Here is an 18,140-nt window from a genome sequence, read left to right on the forward strand (position 1 = left end):
TACAAGTGCGCTTCTGACACCATGTCGTATTTTCTTACAAGAAAATCACACATGAGTCCACTTGCAGGAATTTAGTTTAATGACATCTTCTGTCAATAGCCACCATCATATCAACACACTCTCTACTCAGCTTAAGCTCCTCCCCATGTCATTACGCAATCCACCTATTACTAAATTATTGCGAATATCACACAGACAGGGGTCAGCATGGGCACCTGACTGGTCTGCAGCAATGCAGCCCCATACGCAACAAACTGCGATGCACTGTGTATTCTGACACCTTTCTATCAGTACCAGCATTAACTTCTTGAGCAATTTGAGCTACAGTAGCTCGTCTGTTCGATCAGACCACACAGGCCAGCCTTCGCTCCCCACGTACATCAATGAGCCTTGGTCGCCAATGACCCTGTCGATGGTTTACCTCTCAATATATATATACTGAGAACCGTGTTTGTTTTCAGATATATTATTTTTACTTTAATAAGATTCTGCATTTGGTTATATTTTTAGACATTAAGTCAAAAAAGTCACCAAGTTTCCTACCATTCCGATTGAGTAAACAATTTTAAAAATCAAAAAAAAAAAAAAATCAAAAACAAAAAAAAAAATGCTCTCACATTCCTTTTGGAAATTAATGGAGCGTCTTACAAACTTCCCAGTCCTCCGAATTTAAATACAACAAACCACTGTATCTAGAGAAGGCAAAGAAATAGACGGCTGAACATGCAATCCAGAAGAACAAGGTACGATTTTTGCTTAGTAGGGCTGTCGAGTTCAAACCGTCTGGCAAAGCCTGAGCTCAACATACACTGTCATTACACTCGAGAGCCACTGGGGGGAGCCATTGTTATTTGATACTTTACTCTGTTTGCACTAGGGGTGAAAGGACCCTTACGAAAATTAACCATGGTTTTACTATAGTAAAACTGTAGTTAACCATGACTGTAGCAGAATGTGATTCACAAATACTGATACAAACCGAAATGTGAGTAATATGAACCATTGCACCCCTAGTTGGCACTGTTTCACTTCTCTCTTGTGTTTGAAGGGTTGTGTGGATACAGAAGAAAAGACTTCTACTGAGAATAAAAATAAGAAAGCTGCTCACAAGAGAGAAGCACTTAGTGCACAGGAGAATTTAGAGCATACCAAGAAAGTATACGCATATAGTAGGTTTATATTTTACTAATGACTTATACATAATGATTTTAAGTTGTTTAATTATACAAATTGTTTCTTTGTGGTATGATTATTTTTCCTGTTTACTGTTGAATGTGAATGTAATAAAGTATATTTAAAGTTACACTAAATTTGCACCCTTCTGAATTGTTCACTAGTCCTTACTAAAATACATTATAGCATCTGTTGTAGAACGTAAACTTAAACTTGATGAGATTTAAATTTGAACTTGTGTTGAGTATGTTAATATAAACATTAAAAATATTAGTGTTGCACATTAGTGTTGCTAGGTAAAACCTTTCAGCGCTGTTGCAGGTTTATTTCTGAAAATGCATAACACGCTTGTTAAGTCGACATGAAAATGTTGATAGATTTTTCTTCCACATTGTGACGTATTGCAGAGTGAAATGGCTTTTTAAACAACAACAATAACAACAACAACAAAATGTAGGGCGTGGCTTGATTTTGTCTATGGGAAATTGATTGGATGGTTGGATGTGTGTAGCTTGCTATTGGTCGATCTCATGTGAGTGACAGGTTGTGACGCTCAGATTGTGCAGTCGGTGGAATAACATGGTTCCTTATTTACTATAGGTAAGTAAAGCGCGTCAGAGCAGCAGCAGACATAATACTGCTGTTAAATCAACACGCGTTGACAGTTTTTGATTAAATGTTATGTTAACTATATTTGTAGTATACTTATAAAATCGACAAGTTGTGCTTGTCATAAAAGACAGACTGTCGCTAACATAGAGCACGACCAAGGAAAAGTGAATATCGAAACTAAAAGTTTTTTTTTTTCGTGCAAAAGCATTTAACCCTGAAACTATTTAAACATAAGTTTGTCTGTACCCGTGTGAGTTTACATTAGACTAGAACGCAGAGAATGGGCCTTCTCATGTCATAGTCCAGCAGCACATGCCGTGGTATTCGGTGCCTTTTGGACCTCATAAAATTTAGAAAATAAAACTCACAGTTTTTAAAAGATTTTTTTTTTTTTTTTTTAAATGTGTGTATGTGTAATCATGATACCGTGATATAAAACATTTGAAAAATAATTTTAGTCAACCTCGGGTAAATAAATGTAACCATTTATTAAACAAAATCAATGAAATGGTAGATCAAAAATGTCCACCCTGCTTGGAACAAAAGAACAACAGTTTAAAATACTTGTGGTTCTACTTTATGGATACTGTGAACATTATCTTAGACATCTCATGTCCCTGTAAAAGCATATAACTTAATAATTTATCAGAAAAAAAAAATATATATATATACTGATCAGCCATAACATTATGACCATTGACAGGTGAAGTGAATAACACTGATTATCTCTTCATCACGGCACCTGTTAGTGGGTGGGATATATTAGGCAGCAAGTGAACATGTTGTCCTCAAAGTTGATGTGTTAGTAGCTGAAAAAATGGGCAAGCGTAAGGATTTGAGTGAGTTTGACAAGGGCCAAATTGTGATGGCTAGACGGCTGGGTCAGAGCATCTGCTCTTGTGGGGTGTTCCCGGTCTGCAGTGGTCAGTATCTATCAAAAGTAGTCAAAGGAAGGAACAGTGGTGAACCGGCGACAGGGTCATTGGTGGCCAAGGCTCATTGATGCAAGTGGGGAGCGAAGGCTGGCCTGTGTGGTCTGATCCAACAGACGAGCTACTGTAGCTCAGATTGCTCAAAAAGTTAATGCTGGTTCTGATAGAAAGGTGTCACAATACACAGTGCATCGCAGTTTGTTGCGTATGGGGCTGCATAGCCGCAGACCAGTCAGGGTGTCCATGCTGACCCCTGTCCACCGCCGAAAGAGCCAACAGTGGGCACGTGAGCATCAGAACTGGACCACGGAGCAATGGAAGAAGGTGGCCTGGTCTGATAAATCACGTTTTCTTTTACATCACGTGGATGGCCGGGTGCATGTGCGTCACTTACCTGGGGAACACATGGCACCAGGATGCACTATGGGAAGAAGGCAAGCCGGCGGAGGCAGTGTGATGCTTTGGGCAATGTTCTGCTGGGAAACCTTGGGTCCTGTTACTTTGACACGTACCACCTACCTAAGCATTGTTGCAGACCATGTACACCCTTTCATGGAAATGGTATTCCCTGGTGGCTGTTGCCTCTTTCAGCAGTATAATGTGTGCTGCCACAAAGCAAAAATGGGTCAGGAATGATTTGAGGAGCACAACAATGAGTTTGAGTTGTTGACTTGGCCTCCAAATTCCCCAGATCTCAATCCAATCGAGCATCTGTGGGATGTGCTGAACAAACAAGTCAGATCCATTGGAGGCCCCACCTTGCAAATTACAGGACTTAAAGGATCTGCTGCTAACATCTTGGTGCCAGATACCACAGCACACCTTCAGGGGGTCTAGTGGAGTCCATGCCTCGACAGGTCAGGGCTGTTTTGGCAGCAAAAGGGGGACCAACACAATATTAGGAAGGTGGTCATAATGTTATACCTGATTGGTATATATATGGATGTGTGTGTGTGTGTGTATATATATATATATAATATAATATAATATAATATAATATAATGGATGAATTGTACCTAGGCTACTTTCTCACAAACGCATCATTTTACATTTTTCGTTTTCAGATACAAATGCCTAAAAGGTGCTTTTTGTTCACTTTTTAAAGTAGGCCCTACTACATTATTGATACTCCGATACATTTTCAGTTACTGAATTATTAGTATTTTTTGATTAAATTATTATTTGATGATTTATTTTTATGAAATTATTGTAAAAAATCATTTTGAATTGCATTCTATTCTGATTTGGACAGAACAAATGTTCGTGTGTAAAATAAATAATTTTGTTTTGTGTGCATAGAAATGCTGTCTAAAAAGGTGGGCAAACAGCTGGGTCACCCCACGTATTCTTTAACTGGATGGTTGGTAAGCAAGTTCTTTAAATGGCACAATCAGATTTTGGAGGAGAATGCTGTGAAACTGAGCAACATACAACCCAACGACACGGTGCTGGAGCTGGGTCATGGGCCGGGCCTTGGTCTGCAGGCGGCCTCGCAGTTCCTCACGGGCCCGAGAGGGAAACTGATCGGTGTGGACTACTCACAATACATGCATCAGATGGCCAGTGAGCGCATGAAGGATCAGATCTCCAGAGGAAAGGCTGTGTTGTATTGCAGTGATTTGGTGGCCATGCCAATAGAGGAAAACACTGTTGACAAGGTGTTTCACTGCAACTGTTATTACTTCTGGCCGGATCTGAAAGCGGGAGCGAGAGCGATTCACAGAGTGATGAAACCAGGTGAGAAGTAATAAAAGCAATAGTGGGACATGATTTCATGATTTTCAATATTGTGCTATAACAACTTAATATGCAAATGTTATTTATTTCCCTTAATAAAATGGAGGATGCAACATCACCATCATCATCCTGTAGCCTACACGCTAAACTCCTATGTTACAATTTAGCAATAAATTCACACTGTTCTTAAGGGGGGCATATTTGCATCTTACACTCTTAAAAATAAAGGGATCCAAAAAGGGTTATTATTTGCAGCAATGCCATAGAACAGGGGTGTCAAAGGAGCCGTTTACACGACACTGTTTTCAACTAAAAACGGAAAACAGACATGACAATGGCGTTTTGGGGGTCTGAAAACTCAAACTTTTGAAAACGGTTTTAAAGTGCAAAAAAAAAAAATGCAGATCTGTGAAAATGGTGACATTAACATGAGCGTTACGTGTTTAGTCTATAGGCATGCGCATTTGGCACGAGTGCTCTGTAAAAGAATGCATATGTGCACAGGCGCATAGTATTTATTTACAAAGTGACACCGCCAACTACTGGCCTGGCATGAATAATACAGCGTTTTTAGTCGTTTTTGTGGATCTGTGTGAACGGGGATCAATTTGACAGTGTTGTTATATACAAAGAAAAAACGTTTCCGTTGTTTGTTTTTTTTTATGTCAGTGTTGTGTCCAGTAGCAATAGCAATTAAACTAAATTTAATTATGAAGAAAACTGAGTTTTTTGAAAGTGAAAATGAGCACTTTTAAAAAATTGTCGAAACGATCCCCGTTCACACAGATCCGCGAAAATGACTAAAAATGCTGTATTATGCTGCCAGGCTAGTAGATGGCGGTCACTGTGTAAAGAAACACTACACACCTATCCACCTTCTTCCTGATGAGCCTACTGAGTTTAGATTATAGCAGTGATTCCCAACCACATTCCTGGAGTCCCCCCAACACTGCATGTTTTCGATGTCTCCTTGATCAAACACACCTGATTCAGATCATCAGCTCATTAGTTGAGACTTCAAGACCTGAAATGGCTGTGTCAGACAAAAGAGACATGCAAAATGTGTATTGTTGGGGGGGCTCCAGGAACATGGTTGGGAACCACTGGATTATGGGAGGCACTTCCGGTTTGGGGAAGTTCCATTTAAAAATTTGTACTTGCCAAGTATCCTAGCAAACAATAGGTTATGTTTTAAGTAAACATTGAGAAATACAACGAATGTGTATCAGTATCAGTATTTTGGATCCGTGCAGTATGTCTTGAAGTGACAGCAGTCTAATATTGCTGTCTGTGTTTTTAATGTTAATCAAACAACAAAGGACAAGGAAATCACTCACTGCTCTTGACTGAATAGCTGAGTTTAAACTATTACACCCCTAATGTAAACATAGTGAATGAGATTGCCTTAATAGAAAAAAAAAAAAAATCTAATTTAATAGACTTTTTCATTAAAATGATAGTACCAGGATAACAATTAGAGTGAAAGTGCTCATTTGAATTGATATGGAATGGTTTTGCATTAATGACAGCATGTAGTTTCTGCAGACCTGATGATTCATGTGAGCATGATTTAAGAATTAAGCTGTATCACTCTGACCAATGTTTAATATTCAAAAATTATTTTCTGTTCCTTAGGTGGAATTATGGTTACAGCTCTCAGACTAGAGAGTGTTAAAAAAGTAGCCTCGAAGAACATGTTTAGCGGGGAGAACTGGCGTCCTGAGGTCTACATGGAAGCGCTGCAGTCCTCTGGGTTCACAGATGTCCGAATGGAGAACAAAAGAGAGAAACTTGTCACGTTTCAAGCTATTTTTGCCACTGCTGTGAAGTAAAATTACTGTGTGATATGATAAGATATCTGTCCTGCCTGCCAGGATCGAATGTATTTCAATTTGTTGTTGAATAATAAACATTTGAACTGTGGCTGTAAATTGACTTATCTAGATTTATTCAATAATACATTAAATAATAAAGACAATTGGTCAATTAAAAATATAATGAATATGTAATATAGTGCATATTTAGCAAAATGCTCCTTTATAGAATTTTTTTTTTCTTGCTGACTAACGAACTATGAATATTAAATGGCTTTCCTGGGGTAATGACGTGTTTCCGCGGTTGAAACACTGATTTAGCGATTAAATGAGACATGACACATTTCAGTTGTACTGTTTCTTTCAACATTCCTTCTGATGTTCATTTATGATTATTTCGTGCTATAACTAGAAGGTCCTAAAGATGATCGGTTCATGAGCGCAATGGCTACAGTGACATTACATCATTTATTATTTGAATTTCATTATAAAACTTACAGAATTTTATGTGTATTATTATTGGGAGATCGGAGAAGGGCTAACGAAATGTCACTGTTTCAGTCAGTGATTTCAGCCCATTTTGGTCAAATATGTTGCCGAAAGTTTTGTGCATCACTTATACTAGGCATATATGTATTTACATTAAGGTTATTTTAAGGAACATTTCAATAAAAGGTGTAAAGATTTACAAAGTCAAGCAAAGGAAAAGTTACAAAAATAGTAATAATAATAAAAAAAAAAAACACACAAAACCATTGTTTTTGGCCCACACATTGTTTGATTTAAGAATGGTGTCTGAAAGGTACAAAAAGTTATTGCCATTTTAGTTTAGAGGACAGAAACTGTTATTTGAACTTTGATCTAAGTTCACGCGAAAAAGACGATCAAACTACGACAAACAAAGCCGAAAAACTACAAAACTCACTACAAAACCCATAATGCATCAGCAGAAAAGCCACGCGAGGTCGTACAATGACGACTGTGAACATTCAGTGGGCAAAATGATAACTCATTCAGACCTAGTTCATCAGTGAACAAGCAAAACTCGACAGAAACATCACCAGTAAGTAAAAAACAACACGATGAATACCTAATATTCACTGAAAGTAATTTGCTGTATATGATTTTAGTTAAAGAGAGTTGTCAATAGCCTATAGGTTGCGATCTGCATATAAACATTTGGCAAAGTATTAATGGGAATCAACATGACATTTTAAAAATCTTTTTTCAAGTTTTTATTTTTTGTGGTTTTGACTATTATTAAAGGTATTCACCCCAAAATCAAGTAATCCACGAGGCACGATCACACGTCAAGCCAAAAGGATTGAGCTTGAGATGTGGATTACATCGTTTGATTCACATGGATTACTTTTACCGTCTTTATGTAACGTTACCTGTTTAAGCTTGAAGATTCAAAGCTTGAAAACGTTCAATGTAGGAACAAAAATATCTTCATTTGACAATGAACTAGTCTTAGTGTGTTTGGTACATAGGCGAGTAAATGGTGACAAAATTTTCGTATTTGGGTGAACTTTATATGAAAGACTGGAAGTTTTTTTTATAATTATGTTGTGTGTGTTTAGACATTATTCAGAGAATCAAGTCAGCAAGCGTGAAAAACTATAACAGTTAGGTCAACGCTCTCTTTTTTTTTTTTTTTTTTTTGTTGTTGTCTTTTTCACACTACTTCAAGTGTTATGACTGTCATTGCCCAACATTTCTCTTGAAAATTAAAGGGCTCTTACTTTCCAGTCCTCAGAATTTAAACACAACAAATCTAGAGAGAAGGCAAAGAAATGGACGGCTGAACATGCATTACAGAAGAACAAAGTAAGGTTTTTGGGCTATTATATGTTTAAACTGTTTTCTTGCCAGGTCTGAGCTCAACACATCATACACTGTCATTACACATATGAGCCACTGGGGGGAACCATTGTTATTTGGTTCTTCACTCTGAATCGCAGTGTTTGCCTTCTCTCTTGTGTTTGAAGGGTTGTGTGGAGACAGAAGAAAAGACTTATAATGTGAATACAAATAAGAAAACTGCTCACAAGAGAGAAGCACTTTAAAGCAACCCAAGAAAATGTGCATGTAGTGTATATGACAAACATCTGAATTAAATTAATTGAATCTCATTTTTATAGTTTCTTTTATATCTGGGTTTATTGTTGATAAAATATTCAAAGGTACACTACATTCACATCTCTCTGAATTGTTCAGTAGTCCTCAAGACATACATTTATGAAACTAATAACTTTATTAAATCATTCTTTATCACATGTGTACAGAAATATGAAAATATTTACATCCAGAATAGTGTCTGTTGTACAAAGATCTTAAAATTTCAATATAAAAAATTACATTTTAATATACATTTAATATAAAAAGAATAGAAATCAATACGGATAAAAAAGGTATAGCATGCTAGATCAGAGGTAGTTATATTTTACAATACAATAGCTAGCCTACTTTACAATCTGTAAAAGATCCCGACCAAGCTTTATTACGACCTAATCAAATCATTCATAGTTCCTTTTATATCTTAGCACTGACATGTTCATTTAACTTTTTGCTCTTCCTTAATCCTGTTAACTTGATGTAAAAAAGGAAATGCAACTCTGAAAATATATGTTGTGAGGCTCAGACATAGTCTATGCAAGTACGTGAATGCAGTGCTTCTAACTTCACAAGCTTGATGTTCATGCTGTGTTGAATTACGATTTACATTTTAACTCATTTTAATACATACTGCATTGCAGTTACTGGCAGGTGGATTGTGGTATGAATAAGCAAAATGTCTCCTAGATCAACTTCTGTCATGTTGAAGCAATGGTTTGAAGAAAGTCAATTAGTTAAAATGAGTTGTCAGCATGTTTATAGCTAGACACCTGAATTTATGGCACAGACATTTGAAGGTAACTCTGTTCTCTCGAGGTTTCTTGCCACCACAATGCATGTTAAATATGTAGAGTTGGACAGGAACCGTTGGCCAAGCCTTTTGTGTACTTGCAGAGAGTATGTTTCTGGCCTTATGTTTAAGCATCTCTTGGTATGATGCTTTTGTTGTTGTTTCTCAAGACACTAAATATTATTTGACAATATACATAGGTATTTACCTTCCCGTACATTTTTTTTTTTTTTTTTTCACTAGGGGCACATAAGCAAGTAACAACTTGCATATAATTAACAAGACTTTGATATATATACACACTTGGAAATGAATGCATAATGCTTTAGATACATGACATAAGAACTGAGCTTTATGCAGAGACCTTTTTCACATTGAAATATTTAGATACATAACTCCTTTTTTTACATCAGCAAACATCCCTGTGATTTTTTTCAAATTAAAGGAATGTTCCAGGTTCAAAACAAGCTGTCTGAATCATTTTAGCTGTGCGACTACTGTTCTAGATAGATTCTATGGAAGCTTGTTTCCACCACTGAATAAAAAAGGAATAATTGCAACTTTTTATCTCACAATTCTGACTTTTTTTTATATAAACTCGCAATTGCCAGTTGTAAAGTCAGAATTGTGAGTTATAAACTCGCAATTCTGAGAAAAGGGTCAGTCTTTTTTTCCTCAGAATTGGACTTTATAACTCACAATTGAGTTTATATCTCAATTCTGAGAAAAGAAGTCAGAATTGTGAGATGTATGGAAGCTTGTTTCTGCCCCTAAATAAAAAAATTAAAAAGGTAATTACGACTTTTTATCTCATAATTCTGACTTTTTTTATATAAACTCGCAATTGCGAGATATAAAGTCAGAATTGTGTGATATAAAGTCAGAATTGCATGATATAAACTCACAATTGCGTTATAGTCAGAATTGCGAGAAGTCCTAAATATGAGTTTAAATCTTGTAATTCTGACTTTATATCATGCAATTCTGATTTATATCACACAATTCTGACTTTACAATGCGCAATTGTGAGTTTATATCTCGCAATTGTGAGAAAAAAAGACAGACTTGTGATATAAAATGTTGTAATAACCTTTTTATGTTTTATTTTGTCGCAGAAATAAGCTTCCATAAGATTAATTTCTGGTTATGCATTACCAAAATAATTTCTGTTGGCGGATTTGTAATTATGTAAAACTGTTTTATAGATACAGTGTGAATTTAAATGTTTTTATGAAGGGAGTTGAATGGAAAATTCTTTTATTTGAAAATCCTCAGTATTCCCTGGATGGTAATGATACTGACCCCGGAACATTCCTTTAAGCCTAATTACAAAAACAAGTTAAAAAGTTACAAAAAATAAATGCATATTTGTTTTTGAACATTTAAGATTGTTTCTTAAATTACCGAATGGCCCACAAGATTGTGTCACAAAATGTGAGTAGGCTTTTCTTTTTTTTTTCTTTTTTCTTTTTTATATGCCATGTAGCAGTTGGGACAGTACAGTTGTATATAGTCCCACATTAAAACAGTTCATTGTTCGTCAGCTCTGAAGGTTTTAGGGGTCAGTTCATATGTGGGCTCGCAACTTCTCACACTCATAGAGTCCTTGAAAACTTTAGAGTTTAGGAGAAGACTTAAGAATGAGCTGAGAGAAGTGGGGAGTGGTAGACTCCAGAAAAGAAGGTGCCATTATGAGTTTCCAGCCCACTGCTTCTAAAATGCTCCTGCTCTTTGGTGATGAGTCCTGGTGTTGACCTGACCAGGTTCTCTCCAGTGCTCTCCCTCTCTGTTGAGGGTTTCATCTGCATCTGGCATGGGATGAGAGGCACTGAGGGTGGGCAGGAAAACCGGGTGACTGTCTCTGGGTTTGGTGCTGATGAACTCTCGAACACTGCATCTGCTTCAGCGGCAATGGACACCAGGGCTTGAGTGGAGTCATATGAGCTTTTCTCCGTGTCAACCGAGATGAAGGAATCCAGGTTGCGGTCATGATGGTGGTGAGCTCTGCTAAAAAGGAGACGTGCATCTTCGCGGAAGTGTGGATTGAAGAGGAGGTAGAGCAGGGGGTTGATGCTTGCAGGAAGAGGCAGTAGTACCAGGACGACTGATTTGACAACCTCCTCACTCACAGGAAAGAGTCCCAGAAGGGAGGAGAAGGTGAGGAAGGCTACGGGGCAGTAGAGCAGGCAGTTGGTGAAGATGAGCCAAGCCACATGCTTGATCATGGCACAATCCCAAATGCTGTCGAAGTCACCCTTCATCAGGTCCCAGTACAGTTTGATGTAAGTCCCGGTGATCACCAGGAAACACAGGGAGTTCATCATTATCAGAGCGACCATAAAACCCAGGGTGGAAGGTTCGCCATCCGGCAGTGGAGATGGCGTGCAGAGTGGAGTGGCCCCGTACTCCCCGACCCCAATTAGTGGCAAAGCGCTGACTGCCAATGAAAGTGCTAAGCACGCCACTGAGGCGGCTCGCACACTTCCCAGGGAGGGCGACTTTCCGTAGGCACGAGCACACGACACGGACACACTGCACTGCACTGCAGCCAAAGTCAGGAAGAGTATGGAGCCCTCCGAGGCTAGTACTGAAAGAAAGCCTGTTGTTTGGCAACCTGCACCCATTTCCCATTGAGCTCCATGCATGGCGAACTCTCCAAATGTCCGGGCGTCAACCAGTGCCAAGGTGCCGGTACACAGGCCCGTAAGCAGGTTGGCGCCACTGATGGTGCCGATGATGAACTTAACAGGGGAGAGATAGCTGGGGGATGCAAAGACAGTCAAGAGGAGAAGGCTGTTTCCCATCAGCGAGACCAAAGAGATGAGCCACATGCCAAGCCGTACCACCCAACTGTCAAACAGGTTATCACATGGTTTAAATGGACCTGAAGGGGTGAAATGATAAATTAGAATTTGAGTCTTATAACAGAAAGAATACTTGAGGCCTATTAACTTGAGGCCTATTCACACCAAGACTGAATTTTTACTTTGGCTCAAATGCACAACAAAAAGTTACACAAAAATATTTTGTGAATCTTTCTTAAAATAGTTCTTGCATAAATTGTTGCTTCGAAAGTTTTTTTTTTTTTTTTTTTTTCTCGAATTAAGTACAAATCAATTAGTTGTGCTTGTTTCATGAGATCCAGTACATATTTATTAACATCTTCATACAATGTCAGAAATATAGTACTGCAAGAATCTAATAACTTATTTATAAACTACATTTTTTTTTTCTCCGTAATTAAAAAGAGTTTGTGAACTTTTTCAGAGAATATGGCAGAAATTAGTGAATGGTTTTGGTGAAAAGAACTGTTTTCTAATAGCTTGTAGATATAGAATATAAAAAAGAAAAATATTAGGTCTTCCGTGTTACACTACGTGATCACATATATAAGCAGGGCCTAAAATTAACAATTACCCAGCGCCAAATGTAAAAATGGGCGTTGACGAGTATTATATATGAAACGGTGTCAATTGGTAGTTGGCCAGTAACATTTTTATGAATCCTAACAATGCAATATTGTGAGAACATTAACGTAAACAAATGTAAATGATGCTCGAGACAGTTGAAGGACCAGCACTGCATTGTTGTGAAAGTTTAAGCCTTTGCCAATTTAAATATTGTAGTGCAAGAAGACGCAAAAGAGAACTTGATTTCAGTGTGCACACACATCCGAAGCGCGCATCCAGAAAGCAGCATCTCAGACAGAATGTGAATACTGAAATGAGCTGTTTAACAACGTCTTGTGCTTGAACGGATATATTCAAACAAAATTGTCAAAAAAAAGCTCATCTCGGCGAGTATCCAACCACAGTTGCTTATGGCTTGAGTGAACGTAAACAGTCGAGAAAGACAACACGTGTGTAAATAACAGTGTATTGGATCTGTGCATTATGTCTTAAAGTGACAGCAGCCTAATATTTCTGCTGCTGTCTGTATTTTTAATGTTAATCAATCACTCACTGCTCTTGACTGAATAACTTTTGAAACTTTAATAAGGATTAATCTGTTTCATTTATACAGTGAAGATTATCCAGTGTTATTTTAGTCAGTGTTTCTACCTGAAAACTACTGTTACTTATCTTTAATAATTCTTTAAATTTATATTAGTTAGGCTAGTAGTTTTGGCTGTGGTATTAAAATTGGAATATAGAATTGTGAATTTTTACTGGTATCTAAAACGTTGGTGTAATAAGCCACGTTTCCACCGCAGGAACTTTCCCCAGGAACTAGGGACTTTGAGGTGTGGTACTCTGTATGTAAATGAAGTTCTGAGTAAAAATTCCTCCCTCAGAAAGTCCCTGCTCGCTAGGTAGTACTTTTTCAAAGTTCTGAAACCTTTGCGGGTGGGACTTGGGTGCTGAACATGCTGATTGGTTGAGTTCAAGCAGCATTTTGATTGGTTGACTCCATGCAGCATTTTATTTCAACCACCATTTTTAAAAGTCTGTGCAGTGCGTCCAGTAAGAGTTGTTTGCTATTCGAAGCAACAATGGAGTTTAAAAAATATGATCGATCGATCGACCGACGACAAGGGTCAGGAATTTATGAAGCTTATATGCGGAGGACGAAATACAGTGGGAACTGGAAAGTCCCACACAGTCCTACCTCACCGGACTAACTTGCCTAATCTTCACAATACTTTAGACTGCGATGGAAATGCAGACAGCAACAGGTCTGGGGGGAAAAAAATCCTGGGACAAATTGTGGAAAAGCGGCTATAACTGGCTGTTTTTGCAAAAACAGTTCACTGGCCGGTAAATTAAAAAGTCACCAGCCATTGGTAGGGGTGACAAAAAGTTAGTTTTAGGACCTGTATATAAATGATCTTTTTGAATATACTGAAGCACATTTATTAATATTTGTCAAATCTTATTAAAATACAAAATAAAATTTAACCATCATAGCTGTTTTATACATAATTGGGTCACAGCTGAAACCAAATTTTCTTTCTTTCTTTCTTTCTTTCTGTCTTTCTTTCTTTCAGCACCATTTCTGAAAATGGCAACACTTGAAATTTCTCAAGATGGTAATCAAATCACGCTATGTTGGTGGAGATATTGAGAAGTGTGCATTTGTTTTGGTTTAAAAATTCTTTGCAAATACGTTTTTCCAATAACATGCTTGTTGTTTAGTTTGTTTGTACTTGATATGAACAGGCCTTCATAGTCTTGGTGGCATACATTTGACCTACAAGGTGAGATATGCTGCTGATTGTATTTACCTGGGATGGGGGTACACTGTATGCTGGTTTGTAGTTTGGACTCTTCAATAGCTAACTGGAATTCCTCTAAGTCAAGGTCATCTGCAAGTGAACACATGAAAAGCATGAGGCATCTTTGCTTTGTGCATTTACGGCAGCATGATGAAATAGTCTTCAGTGTTCAAGATGGCATGATGCACTCAGTCTGGCAGAAGATAAATCACTATGTTATGGACATCAAGTCTGCTGGAACGGATTAATTTATCTAAGGGCTTTAGCACCACTCAACACCCAACACATCTAAGTTGCAACTTTCCATTTCTCCTTCAGTGTGCAATCAATCATCAGACTTTGTTCACGCTCTGGTTTTGTTATTTTCCGATAAGCCAACTGGTATGTTTTGGACCTTGAATTGTTAATGTTTATCTAATTTCCCATGGAGTGTAATTATGGAGGGCTCCTTTCAAGTCTGAAACCTGATCAGATTGCATCGAGGAATGCATGGAGAAAAGACACATTTTGTTTCATCTGTCAAATACCTGCGGTTACTGTAAGGCCCTGACATGTTTCTACTGTGCTAATTAAAGATGAAGAGACTGGCAGATAGAAGAGAGCAAATAAAAATAGATGCGCGCACACACACTCTGTGGAAAACCGCTACAAGTGGTGCTTTTATGTTCCTTTCATATGAGGAAAGTGTTTGTGTAAGGCCAATGTTTTCATTTTTGGCTACAGGGACTTTGATATAAGGTTTACTGTACAAACTTGAGTGACTTGATACAATACAGTATTAGAGTTGGGAAACTTGCCACGATAGTTGAAATTTAAACTCAACCATCTGGTTTATTCTAGCTGTTTGCATGTTTATTAAGAAGGTGAAGAGACCACCTCAGAAAGTCTAAAACCATTTTGATCTAAATTCTTAAGCTTAAATGCCTGATAACAATTTTTGATATGTTCACGAACCGGCTTTGGGCGCTCCAATATGGCGGACGGCTTACGTATAGCGGCCCATTGAAACAGCTGCTAATGAGGCATTTATGTATATATATATATCTATTGTGCTGCACGCGTCCTGAAAAGTGAAGCCAAAGAATTTCGATCGCCCCCTGGTGGCTGGCTGTAGTACAAGTCATGAACCCCGCCTTCTCCATGTCTCATGGAGTGGGACATGAGCCAAACTTAAATATCCAATTACACTTCAAATATCTTTTTTCAAAGATGCTTTCTGTCATTTTAGGTAGTTTTCATCACGTAGCCATAATGTTCAAGTGTTCATTTTCCCAATATGTTTGGTTTTAGTTATTTGATGCCGCGCTCCACTTCAGGATCATTACTGCGCAGACTCGGGCTCCAAACAACATACTCGGCAATGACCGTTACTGGGATATTTTGGCTTCGTTTTTCTACAGTGGAAGGAAGTGAAGACACGCTGTCCATCTTTTTTTTTTTACAGTCTATGATCACAACGTTGTATAATGTTAGACAGATTTGTGAGACGGTGCGTTTCCTGACCCCTGAGTGTTAAGTTGTATGACTTACAGTTGTTGTCCGTGTGAATGGGGAACAGGGACAGCGCTTTCTTCTGGAGATCTTCCTCTTCACTGCCCATCTGTTCTTCCCACTGACTGGCTGCTTTGTAGCTGTTGCAGGCTCCAAATACACAGCACTGATAGGCATATGGCATCTCAATTACCCTGTTTCAACAGTAATGATATAATGTATCAAATTAAAACACAAAATTAAAAATAATTTAATATGTTCCATCACATATTTTTATACCTTATATTTTATGTTTTATTATGTGCCAAATAGAGTTTTAAAATGAAAAAATAAGGACATATTGCATCAGTTTTAGGAAATATGAAAACTATAAAAGATCCCATTTCAGAGGAAAAAATGATTCCTCAATCTGCAAATAATGCACGAAGTAATCTAGCAATAAATCTAACCACTAAGGCTATTTTAAATGTATTTGGGTCACAACTGAAACCGTGATTTCTCTTTAATTTTAATCAGTTGCTTTTTTGGAAATGGTAATACTTGAAATCTCTCTTTCTTGAGGTGCTAATCAAATCACGGCAGCACTTAAGGCTGAAGTCTTGGAGTTTTTCCAAAGCCTTGAGCTGTTGATGAATCAGGACAGGATATTTATAACAGCCTCTCTGTATTGAGAATATCAGCATATCTTGAAATAATCTTTCCGCCTGTCAGATGACTTGCATCATGCTAGATATTCTAGGGAACTTAACAAACAGAAATCATTTACTCATACCAATGAACAGAATGTTCCAGATTGTTAGTATCTTGAAACTGTCAAATCTATAAATGTTTGAACGTTTCTCTGAAAACAGAGTAAAACCTTCATGTGTTTTTGAGCAATTCGAGGCATTTGTGCTGTGGGACTTTAGTAACCACAGACACTTGTGAATTTTCTTTGATGGTTTAACATGGAAGTGTTTTAAGTCTAGATAATCTGTTGTTGTGCGGGATAGTGGATTTGATTGACTTTTTGGGGTTATTGGTTACCACAAATGTACCTTATGTTGGGGAAGTCCTCCTCTCTGAAGGAACGCGAGAGTGCCATGTTGCCTTTCAGTTTAAGATGAGTAAGGCTTGTTAGCCCAGCTAGTGGGAGACTGCTCAATCGATTCCCAGTGAGATCTCTGGATGGAGAGAGGAGATTTAAATGGATTATCATGTGTAACAAAGTTGCAGGTGTTGCTACAGTTGAAGTACCTACTTAAATGTCCCATATTATATCATAAGATAATTTTGTGTGAACATTTCCCAACATTATTCCTTGGAGATCTTCTGTTGGAAATCTTGTTGGAAGTAGAGTTGTTGGAGCAGCTATTGAAGTGAAATTTGTTCCCTTCAGACATGATGCCAACCATCACATTGACTTTTTAGCCATTTTTGCAATTAGCTGGCGTGTCAGTGATTTTAGTGGATGTATGAAGTCAGTTCTCCTCAAGTCATGGGCATCGGAACCATTGTATGTGGGTGGGACAAGACCCACCCACGTTTTAAGACCAATGATATTGAACCCACTCACTTTTACTGTCTCTAATTCAGCGCATACGTCTGTTCACTTTTCAGAGCGCCGTCAGTCAAATCCATTCCACTTGAGTAATGCCCTAGTAAATTAAACTCCATTCCATGTTTTAGCTACAGCCTTGACTTCCACACTTCTGCTTCCTCAAATCCATTCCACTTGGCACTTCATTTTTATTGAAAATAAATGCCTTTCCGATCTGATATGTGATGGGAAAAGGGAGTAGTGCGAGTTTGGCAAAAGGCACCGTACCCCTACACTACTGCTGCTATAATCAATTTAGTGTCTTCCGGAATTTTGTCTGGTCCAACCAGACATCAGTTAGTGTATAGTATTTGCCAACAAGGCAGGCAAACAGACACTCTGTTAATTAAAAGGCACCAGAATACAGGAAATGGCATCTACTCCAGTAAAAATTGGGGAGAACACGCCCACGTTTTTTTGCTTCCGATGCCCATGCCTCAAGTTGTTATTGTATCCCAAACAAAAGACAGATTCTGAACTGCCTGAAATGAGTTGTCAGTAATTTCAGACTCACTTCCTGTTCAAACCTATGTAGGTTTGTAACTAATTTGCATAATGCCAGTCTATTGTTTTCATTGGCTCCCTGTGAACAACGTCTACTTTGACCCTCAAACACTGAGAAGACACTGTTTTCTGCACTGTGGGAGCAAATCCACTTTGCATGCACTTCCAAACAGAT

The 18,140-nt window shown here is 38.0% G+C and overlaps 2 protein-coding genes across 2 annotated transcripts in view; one reads left to right on the forward strand and one right to left on the reverse strand.

Annotated features, from left to right (window-relative positions):
* The first annotated feature begins 1,694 nt into the window (after positions 1–1,694).
* On the forward strand, positions 1,695–6,385 carry zgc:194242 (uncharacterized protein LOC100005854 homolog). Its single transcript, XM_051880255.1, has 3 exons — positions 1,695–1,773; positions 4,017–4,454; positions 6,090–6,385. Exons 2-3 carry the CDS (start codon positions 4,019–4,021, stop codon positions 6,284–6,286), a joined length of 633 nt encoding a protein of 210 aa, XP_051736215.1. The 5' UTR covers positions 1,695–1,773; positions 4,017–4,018; the 3' UTR covers positions 6,287–6,385.
* A 2,117-nt stretch (positions 6,386–8,502) lies between these two features.
* LOC127505020 (leucine-rich repeat-containing G-protein coupled receptor 6) overlaps positions 8,503–18,140 on the reverse strand; it is a 104,719-nt gene continuing 95,081 nt past the window's right edge. The window contains exons 15-18 of the mRNA XM_051880254.1: positions 16,920–17,045; positions 15,922–16,076; positions 14,401–14,481; positions 8,503–12,060 (exon numbers count right to left, since the gene is read on the reverse strand). Of these exons, the coding sequence (XP_051736214.1) occupies positions 10,811–12,060; positions 14,401–14,481; positions 15,922–16,076; positions 16,920–17,045 (1,612 nt within the window). The 3' untranslated portion in view covers positions 8,503–10,810. The remainder of the gene's footprint in view (positions 12,061–14,400; positions 14,482–15,921; positions 16,077–16,919; positions 17,046–18,140) is intronic.

Source organism: Ctenopharyngodon idella, chromosome 22 (genome assembly GCF_019924925.1).
Source record: "Ctenopharyngodon idella isolate HZGC_01 chromosome 22, HZGC01, whole genome shotgun sequence".
Taxonomy (NCBI): Eukaryota; Metazoa; Chordata; class Actinopteri; order Cypriniformes; family Xenocyprididae; genus Ctenopharyngodon; species Ctenopharyngodon idella.